This window comes from Pezoporus flaviventris, unplaced genomic scaffold (assembly GCF_033815535.1).
Source record: "Pezoporus flaviventris isolate CSIRO_AGI_PZ_B2104156 unplaced genomic scaffold, CSIRO_AGI_Pfla_v1 ptg000023l, whole genome shotgun sequence".
In the NCBI taxonomy this organism is placed as follows: domain Eukaryota; kingdom Metazoa; phylum Chordata; class Aves; order Psittaciformes; family Psittacidae; genus Pezoporus; species Pezoporus flaviventris.
Genome location: NW_026892571.1, coordinates 8,366,933 through 8,377,328, shown reverse-complemented (window position 1 = coordinate 8,377,328; position 10,396 = coordinate 8,366,933). Strand labels below are relative to the sequence as shown.

The 10,396-nt window shown below is 38.9% G+C and overlaps 1 protein-coding gene across 4 annotated transcripts in view; it reads right to left on the bottom strand.

The window, feature by feature from the left end:
* Positions 1-10,396, bottom strand: part of ATP10B (ATPase phospholipid transporting 10B (putative)) — a 207,300-nt gene that overhangs the window by 3,931 nt on the left and 192,973 nt on the right. For all 4 annotated transcript variants that reach the window (XM_061456584.1, XM_061456583.1, XM_061456585.1 and 1 more), the window contains 7 exons: positions 7,299-7,611; positions 6,035-6,111; positions 5,363-5,488; positions 3,809-4,009; positions 1,973-2,053; positions 1,754-1,858; positions 1,338-1,525 (listed from right to left, as the gene is read on the bottom strand). In XM_061456584.1, coding sequence (XP_061312568.1) covers positions 1,338-1,525; positions 1,754-1,858; positions 1,973-2,053; positions 3,809-4,009; positions 5,363-5,488; positions 6,035-6,111; positions 7,299-7,611 — 1,091 coding nt within the window. The remainder of the gene's footprint in view (positions 1-1,337; positions 1,526-1,753; positions 1,859-1,972; positions 2,054-3,808; positions 4,010-5,362; positions 5,489-6,034; positions 6,112-7,298; positions 7,612-10,396) is intronic.

Sequence of the window (10,396 nt, the reverse complement as noted above, 5' to 3'; positions counted from 1 at the left end):
CAACTAAATTATAGCAGAGATACTCTGTGAACTGAAGGACTCTGCAGAACATAATCTGGTGTACCTACATGAAAGAACTGTAGTTCTCCAACTTTGAAGATAGGAAGATACAAATCTTTAAGCTCCGTATCCTGCTGAGACAGCAACAATCTTAAACTTGCTGAATTCCTAAAATGGAGATAAAAGTTCTCCAACCACATGTTTGACATAGCCCTCAGTAGAAAGCTCAGGGTCTAAAAGGACAGTGTGAATAAGGGCTGATAGGAAAACAAAAATCACACAGGGGCAGAACAGACTGGGAAAGGATGCCCTTCCTAGAAGACATGAGACCTATGTGTTATTTATCCTGACCGGCAGTTATATAATGTAACCTGTAATCATAAGAGTATCTCAACTCAAAATGGGGAAATAATAATTTGAAGAGAAATATTACCTGCCTTGAAAGGTTCCTGTTTAGACAAAGTTAAGGCTCAGATTCTAATGCCTTAAAGCACTTGCAGAATCAGACACTAAAAATATTTTCCTGTTTCTTCCAGTGCCAGTGTGCTGCACTACGTGACAATTAGGATGAGAAGGACACTAGGAAGACAGTGAAACCAACCATTTCTGTCACTGCCCAAGGACAAGTAGAGATTTTAAATAAGTAATGAAACTCAGACAAAGCATATCTGCTTAAAGAATGTTATGGTAGCAAGTATTAAAAGCAGTATGGTTACCACATACATACATAGGAACAGAATTGCGGTGTTTTTCAAACAACCTTTCTCAGCAACCTATCAAAATAACTATCCCTCTCCAAATAGTATTCAGCCTCAGTTAAAGCTATCTTTAACCTACCTGATTTGTCACACAGAGTAAAACTAAAATTCTGGCTGCAGAAAATTATTTAATATATAAACATGTTTTTTAATTTGGTCTAATAATGCACTATAATGTACTTAGAATACATTCTGTAACTTTCAAAGCATATAGGACTATTTCAAAGTCTCTAGTTTTTATCAGCTCAACAACATTGTGTTTACAATTAGGAACAATTACGTAACAGATTTGTACTGGTAAACCTTGTTAAGCACCCCAGAAAGAAAGGTTTTCCTGGTGGGAAAACAAAAGCAATAGATATAAAGTTATTCTTTAGGGCTGTATAACTGAATAAATTGATGGTTCATGAACTGGAAAGTTGAACTCGGGCATCTGACTTCCACACTCCTCACCTGTCCCTGTGTAACACATGTGCCCAACATACCACATATCTATAACACAGCGTTACTGCTATTTCACTCAAATGCCTACAAACTCACGAAATGAAAATTGAGAGGAAAGCAGTGCATCATTCAAACCTTGGCAAGAGTGCGATGACGGGGGTAATAAGACACAGCAAATAGAAGGTGGGGTCTGAAAGCTGTTTCTCCATAATCCAGTAGGGATTGGTAGGAGGGTTGCAGAGCACACAGGAGGCATTGTAGATCACAGAGAAGACCAGGTAAAACGCCACACTGCCAATCATCGTTACCAAGTGGAACAGGGTCTGCAAGCAGAATGTGCAAAATGAGAGTGATGATTGTGACACTGACTCGGGGTGTAAGACAGGAGGATATAAAGTCAGATTAGAAAGAACATATCCAATAGTGCATCTACCACCCACTTTTTCTGACCCGGAATTCAGGTAGATGGCTCTAAAACACAATGTCTATACAGTATGCTGTGTTCACAACAGAAAAAAAGTAAAAATGATCAGGACAGGTCAAACACGTACCCATGTTTTCATTTCTAGAGCCTGGTGCAAGAGAATGGTCAGGAGGGAGACAGTATTCATAGGGTTTCCAAAGGAAAACATGTCTATGTCAGAGTCCTCATAGGTCTAGAAAAAAGGCAGATAGACTGTGATGAACCTTGACAATTCAGAAGTGAATTTATCTGTTGTTTTTTTTAAGGAGAACAGGAAAATGAGAATATTAATGACCCTGATACTTACCAAGTAAGGGACAAAGAAGCAAATGAGGCTCTGATAGAAGGCATCCAACATTGTAATAATAAAAGTTGATAGGTTGTATATCTGTAGGAATTTACAGATAAAAGTCATTATGATGGGAAACACATCTCCAGGCTGCCCTGAAGACATAATTGCTGCCTGTTTTTCTTATATTCATACTACTGATTCTAGATAACAGGTCTCTCTTCATGAGTAAATGGCTCCTGAGCAGCTGATTTAGACCAAACGCTTATCTGTGAAAATGCATTTTCACTGTGTTAATTGAAGACAGACCTTGACTAAAGACAGACCTTAGGAAGATTAGCCAGTCAACTAAAGGTCTTATAAGCTGAATGCCATGAATGTTCCCCACCTCCCCAAAGGATCCCATTCCTCAAACATTTTTCAAACAAAGCTCTTACCGGAGCTGTAGAATTGGTAAGATTTCCTGTCAGTACTGAAAGGAAACATCTATTTTATACCATTTTAACTTGATTACTTGGCATATTTATACTTATCTAGTGACCTGTGTGACCACAGCTCCTGTGGAGCAGGGTACGTTATTGGAGTGACAAAAGGCTGGACTCATGTTTTTTTAATGCAGACAAAATGCCAAAGCAACAACAATGAACTCTTCAAAATGGTAAAGAACATATATTTTTGCACATTATGTGAGGTCCAAGAGTTCCTAAGAAAAATGACAGAAAGTCCTAAAAGCCTCAAATTCTGCACTCTCTTGCCTTGGTTTTTCAAACCATCATTAAACACAGTGTAAACCGCCAGTGTTCATCAGTGCCAAAAATCACAGTCCAGGAAAATGAAAGTAAATATTAGGAGAAAATGAGCAAATTCCTAAGTACCCTGCAATTTTAAACTCCGATAATTTCAAATTTTGCTCATTAACAATCTCATAATTTCATATTAAAAATATTAAGGCAATGGGGAGTAAGTGCTACTGTACTGTATTTATCTGCAAAACCAGGTATGTATGTCTGTATATGTGTCCTTTTTGCAAACATATTTATATCAGGCTGGTTCTTGAAACCTCATAGGCAAACTGGGGTAAAAACATGTCATATTTTCTGGGGGTTGTCAACACTGAGTAGTCACAGTTAAAAAAGTAACTAAATGAAACAGTTCATGCCTGGAACAGGCTAAACACCAAACTGTGACAAAATCCTTTATGCATCAACAGGTGTATTTCTGAGTGTGAGAGCAGAAAAAAAGCCAGTCAAGTTGGTTATCAATTCAAGTCACTTTGCTGTAATCTTTTAGCAAGCTTGTCTTCTTCAGTAGGTTGAGACTGTTCAAAGCACCAAATCTGAGTAGAGTTTAATCATGGACCAGCTAAACTATTTTATCCTAATTAGTTACATTTCTTATCCTGTTTTCTCCTTATGCCTTCACTGAGAAATTTTCCATCAATATGGTGTGTACATATATATATATATACATACACACACACATATTTGCTCCATCATCTCTTCTTCAGATCAGAAACACCAAACAGAGGGCTAGCACATCACTTATTAAAACGCAGCACACTGGTACCAAACTGGATTGCTCTATATATTTAGTGACAGAATAAACCTTCCCATTTACATCTTCCAACTATGGAACAAACACCCAGCCTCACTTCCAGCAGGCAACTTCAATCATATGTTCCTTAACAGTTCTTCTGACAGCCACAATTATACCTGCTTTTAGTGAACATCAATAAACTAGAAACCATAAATGGATCATTTGGTTACAAATAAATCTATAATTCGCTCCTCACAAAACCAAGACACCTGCAGTCCTTTGGCTTATCAAGCAGTTATTTCAGCAATCAAGACATACCTCTGAATTTTGTCCATTCTTATACAACTCTGGCAAACTTAGAAGTGTTTCTGCAGAAACATCTCTATCCAGGACTCCAAAGAGAAGAGGGGGCATTGAGGTGAAGAAGAGATTGAAAAAAATCATCTGCCAGTAATCTATCATTGTGCTGCCTGAGAACCCACAGAAGAACTGGTACCAGAAGAGCAGGTTGACATAGCTCTGTGCAGAAGCAGATACAAACACAAATACAAACTCTTACAAACCGAACTGTGATTCCCCACACGAGCAGAAGCACATCCTTCAGGCTGATATGATTTCATTTCTCTAGGCTGTGGGAGTTTTGAAGCTGCACCTTTTCTGGGGCCTCTTTTACATCCACTTCTTTTCCCTACACTGTTCCTAGCTGTTACAGCTGATCTGGACTTTAGTTTGTAATGCACAGATGATCTATGTCTCTCATAGTTCCACATATGAGGTTTATGTAGTACACTGGTTATTAACAGAGTCTCCCAAGAATATGTTATTTTGGTTAAAGGTACCATCAGGAGACAGCTCTGCTCTTTATTTCATAAAGCAGTATATCCTAAGGATGGTCTTCACACTGATCCACTGTGATACAGCTTTTTAAAAGCCATTAGGTTTCTTTAAGAACGTATCAGAGAATAATTAAGCAAACTGTTCACAGCTCTGAGCACCAGATTTTTCAATCCTTTTGCAAACTGGTTGTCCATGCAGAATCAAAGGTCTCCTGTGCCGTAATGGTACTGGGGAGATAGTAGAAGAGCTGCACCCCCGTCTAGAGAGCTATTTTGAACTATCTTTTGAACTCTAAAAGGATGCCCAATCAAGAAAAAAGAAGTTTCCATTTTCATTATAAATGTTAAAAGTGATAAGAAGCAATCTTTATTCAAAATTATATATATAAAAAAAACCAATCCAGATACTTTGAATTCTAAATAGTCTTTCATGCTCAGAGTGTATTTCATGTCAAATGGACTTGTTTGCACAGTCTTGTAGAAACTGTATTACTATCAGGTTTTTCCACTTTACATTATTCTTCAATGCACAACTCATTTGCATATACATTAAATTTTTAATAAAAAATGCCAGATATGACCACATCATTACTTGCAAGTGGTTCCTATCAAACTAAATGCAGAAATTCAGAGGTTTCACAGGCAAACAATTCTTAGTGCAATGTCATCTTATGTATTCTGGCACTAATAATCTGCTCTTCCTTATGCAAATTTTATTTTGAGGCTCATGGGTATTATTAATAAAGTTTCTTGAGCTACCTATAAAAGTTACTAAGCCTTGAGTCCTTTTCCCTCTGGAATAACACTGTTTCAAAATACATTTAGAACCCATATTTTCCTTAGTGCTTTATAAAGCACACTACTAAGAAGGAGGTAGCATGTTATAAACTTGAAAACTGAAGAAACAGGAAGTCTAGCTTCATAAAAAGTAAGAGAGTATAACCTGCAGAAAAAAACAAACCAACCACCCAAAAAATCCCAGCCCTGGATTTAATCTTTGCTAGGATGGAAATTTCCAGAGTCTGAAGAGTCTTACCACGTTTTTGTAGAAAAAGTAAATCACCATCTTTGCCAGGCGAGCATAACACCAATGTCCGTGGACGAGAAGCAGTTTTTTGAGGTGCTTAAATCGGGATATTGCAAAGTCGCTAGCCATGACTGCCTTTGGTAAAAAAAAACAGAAGTTAATTTACAATATGTTTTTTCCCTATCAACATAATGAACATGGATGAGGAAATGATTTCCTACTATTGAATGTTGTAGAAAAAAATCCAAACCCAATAAACCAAAACCTTGAGAAAACAGTTGGAACTTCCTATCTCAGCAGAACTGTCTATCTTAGAAAAATGACAAAGGGGGATACAGAAGAAGGAATCTGCGGCAGAAAACACTGAAAGACAATAAACAAAACCTGGAAATGTTATGGCAGAGAGGATTCAGAAGCCAGATACTGACCTAACACTGGACAGGCATCTGCTAATTTTCCAGGCTTATGAGCAAACACACGCTTGTCTGTGCATGGTAATTGTTGGCTCAAAACACTCTCTTTTGGCTGAACCCATAATTACAAACTGCATATTAATTTATAACAGTAATGATGTCAAACTGCATTTTTAAGATGACACTCAAGTATAGGGCTTCTATGAAACTTCATAAGCAGCAAGAGACCATCTGACAAATGAGGAAAGGAAATAAATTGAAGGCATACCTGCATGCCTTCTTGGCCAGATATCCCAATACCAATATCAGCTGCTTGAATCATACTTACATCATTTGCACCATCACCTAGAATGGGAAGATAGAAGGGATCAATAAAGATGCAAGAAAGGGTGCTCGATATGAAATGCTTATATGAGAAGAAGGAAAACCCCTTAGCTATGCTGATAAACAAAGGCTATTCTGTACTGCCACACATCTTAGGTTTGAGTTACTTAGGGTAACTCATCATCGAGCAGCAAGCAATCATGACCTCTAGGCTCTGATCTTGATTGGAACATCTTTTCCAGAAGACCTGGATCCACCAGGGCTAACCCCAACATTGGGACCACCTGGGTGGTGGTATGGACACCCCGACACTATCTAGATCTGCATTGTTTTGTATGTTTGTGTTTAGTGAACTCCTTGCACTCAGAAACACGCTTTACAGCACCCTACTTCACTAAATTCTCTAAATCATGTGATAAATTTAATTGTTGCTGACAGTGTAACAAGACAGTTTCAGAAGTTATTCTGCTTATTTCAACTTGCAGCAATGTGTTTTATACCTAACCAAATTTCCATGGAAAGAACAGCCATGGTTGTTGCCTGCTATGTGAAGATTTTGAATTAGGTTAGCTGGCAAAACACAATAAATGAAGGGGAAGGCTGAAACCCTGTATTTTGAACTCTAAGGCAAAGCAAGAAATTTGAAAATACATCAGACACTTCCTTTTCCGTTTGGTCCAGAGAGGTGCATTTTTTAGTTTTAAGTCATAAAAATCAGTTCTGTAAGCATTTTAGTGGGAACACTTACCAAAAGTGAAGCATGAAACTTAAAGCATTTCACATTATTTGGATGTGAAAAGCAAAAGAGTCTGTGTTTAATACCAGTCTTGGGATAACTCTGTTTTTATCAGTTCGGAAAATCTGACAGGAAAGAGCTTTATGAAAAGGCAAAACAGTGACTACTACTGACTGCTTTCCACACCCAAAGGAATGTGAACATACATTTGTACTGGTGAACATGAAAGGTACTGCTGGGAGATTCTGAATTTGGAGTGCCTTTATCTTGCTTAAATGGGGGACAGGATTGCTCAGTGAAAGCTGAAGAAAGACTTTTATGTGGCTTTTGATCGGGAAAGAGTATTTAATGCTGGTTTCTCACTGTATCTATCTGAGGCACAAAGAATAGCTCATACACTATATTCCATACGCTTCCATAACTCATAAGGAAAAAGCTTCCCCCTTTCTCCCGAGATTCAGAATGGAGGTACCTATCGACAGGGTCATCACGTTAAGCTGCCTCCGGACGAGCTTGACCACCATGCTCTTCTGAAGAGGTGTGGAACGGCAACACAGCACTGAGTGGCAGTGCTTCGTCAGGGTCAGGAACTTCTCCTCCAGGCCCCCCTGGAAGATGACGCTCAGTGTCCGCCCATCAACCACCAGCCCAAACTCAGGGCTTGGGGCCTCAGAGGCTGCAAAAGATGCTGGGATAATGCCAAAAAATTTCCTCTGTGGTTTTTCTACCTCATAGTTCTTCCTCACCTCTTCCAAGGTTAAATTCAAGAGAGATTCACAGGTTTCCTGTGAGAAAACAGAAGTAGTTCTAGAAATAGTTATCTCCATCTCCCTTTACAGCACAGCACCTTGCAAAGTGTATATTTGTGTATTCACACCAGTGGGTTTAAGCCTATCAGGTAAACACTAGAGAAAACTGAGAAACTCACTGATTTGTCAGATTTGAGAGCCAAATCCTTCAGTGAAACACTGTGGATCCTACCAGCTAGTTAGCTGTAGTAAAGAATTACTTTAAAAGAAAATAATCTTCCCATCAGGAGGACATATTTGTATTTGGAATTAGAGTTGAGAAGTTTTAAAAAACCTCCTTTTTTCTAAAGGACGTTTTCAAAATCTAGTTCTGACGTGCAAGGTGTGAGATACTGCAGTGTTTGCTTCATTCAGAAACAAAATGGTAGAGAAACAAGAGGTGAAGATTTTCAGAATTAATTGGTAGCTTTTTCAGTTTGGCCTTTTCTAGGTCACAAATCAGGTGTGTGTCACACGCACGTTTCTGTTAGGGACAGAAATAAAGCTTCATATTGCCCAGCACTGTGTAACAAACACAAACTAAGTCTTTCCCTCTTTGCAGATCTGCCTCATTTTGGAATGAAGTCCCCTTTTAGATGCAAACAACTGGAACTGAATTAGTATCAAATGCAAAAAAGATTTAAGGTGAGCACTTTTATCTCTCCCATACAGATCTCCTAAATTGCCACACTACAACCAGAGAAAAGCCAGAATGATCTAAAAGTATTTATGCTGCCTGTTAATACTAAAAGCCCTCCTTCTATGGCATGGCACTGAATACCTGAGGAGCTAATCACTCCCTTTTCTACCTTTTCTGTCAGCTTTATTGAGAGATGATTCAGTTCTAAAATGTTATTTTCACTTTATGTTGCATAATGTACATGTGTAGGATGTTTGCAAGATTTAAATTACACTTAAGTGGGAGGTTCTGGAATCAAACGTACCTCTGACATCTAATAAAAAGCTGCATCTAGCCTGCACACTTAAAACCTATAAAAGAAATATCAAAGCAGCAGCTTCTTTCCATGAACAAACCAAAAATTGCAGTGGAAATTCCTGCTTTGCCTTGGCTTTGTTTGTTAAATGAATGCCCCAAACGACCTCCTTGTGTTGCTGTTTACTGGAAGATACTATTCAGCATTCGAATAAGCTGCTGGGCTCAGGGGGTAAAGAGATTCCCTTCCCACTGAAGCCAGTTCAAGGGTTACTTCTGGCTAGATTAATGAGGTAAATGCTTTGTATGCATTATTTGTTTTTCCCTGCTGCTGCCATTGGGAGACCCTTTCAGAACCAATGTCCTCGGCTTCATTCTGCAAGGGAGGGAGCTAAATCTTATTGTAGAGCAACTCCAGTGCCCACTGAACCACCCATATTCACACCAGTGCCCACTGAACCACCCATATTCACACCAGTGCCCATATACACACAGCTTGCATCTGAGCCTGGATCAAGGGCTGTATAGTGTGTTATGGATAAATGCTCAAGCCTCTGATTCCAGGAGCCAGGGTGGTCCTGCCTGCAGCACTTCTCTGACAGAAACCATCTTCTAATTTCCATCCTAAATATATTCATTCTGCTTCCCGTTAAAGCAGATATGCGTATCAAATGAAATTACACATTGAAGCAAGGAATGCATTCCGTGCCAAATTCTGTATCATCTATGCGTGTTTCCCTATTTCCATGACATTAAAAGAGACAGAGATTTGCATAGGATTTTATTCTTGTTTGGAGAGCTACTAACTGCAGACAAAAGCATTTAGAAAGTAGGCCATCTAACTGCTGTATACAATTGTCTATCACAAGAAAAACAGTCAGCATTTTAACTACAATTAATCCTCACAATAGCTTTATAGAGAGAAAGGCAAGCTTGTGTTATTAACCCCTCTTCTGTGGGGAAGAAAAGCCTGAGGTAACCAAGACCTTGTTGAGGCTCGTCATATGTAACTCCTGATACTGCTGAGTGTGGGTCAGACGTGTAGGCTGCATAGAAAGGACAAAGCAACACACCGGGAAAGGGCAGTGACTACTGCCTAGAGCATCCCTGGGCATCCAGAGCTATAAGGGAAATAAGAAGTCACTAGCAAGAAAATAGAGAAGGGCATCACAGCTGGCATTTTGGACCTTGCTTTAAGGTTTTAAAAATGCAACGGGTCTGGTTTAACTATAATGCCTGAACTTGCTCTCCCCTAAATCCATCTTACAAAGCCATTTCTCCCACCAGGACGCCTGGAGGGATGAAATGGTAGGCTGTGCACAGTGGTAGCCATTCTGCTTTCAGAAAGCAAGGTGTTGATTTCCTGGTACCCTACATTCACAAACCTGCTTCATAAACTGCAAAAGCCAAGGTTGTTTTTCCAATGTCTTGTACTCTCACTGTCCTCAATGGCATTTATCTTCTTCGAAGGTTAGGACTCATTTTCTCTCTTCTGTTCAGACAGTTTCAACAACAGCCATAGATTACACTACAGACTTTTCACTGTATTTCAGTGAGTCATAGGAGCTGACAGATGCCCCTTGAAGTGGTTGTCCTCATTTTGGAGCACGTTTGCTTTGCCTACTGTCTTGCTTATTGCCCATGCAAATTCAGGGAATATCTGTACACATCAACAACTATGTCAAAAAAGTGATTATTTTTTTACACAAAAAATACTGGATTAAATTGTTCACTAATAAATTTCTGATTAAACCTAATCCTATTAGGGAACATACAACTAGAAAGTTCTAAACTGAATTGAAACTACACCTACATGCCTTTTCCAGATTGAATCACACAGTACTTTCC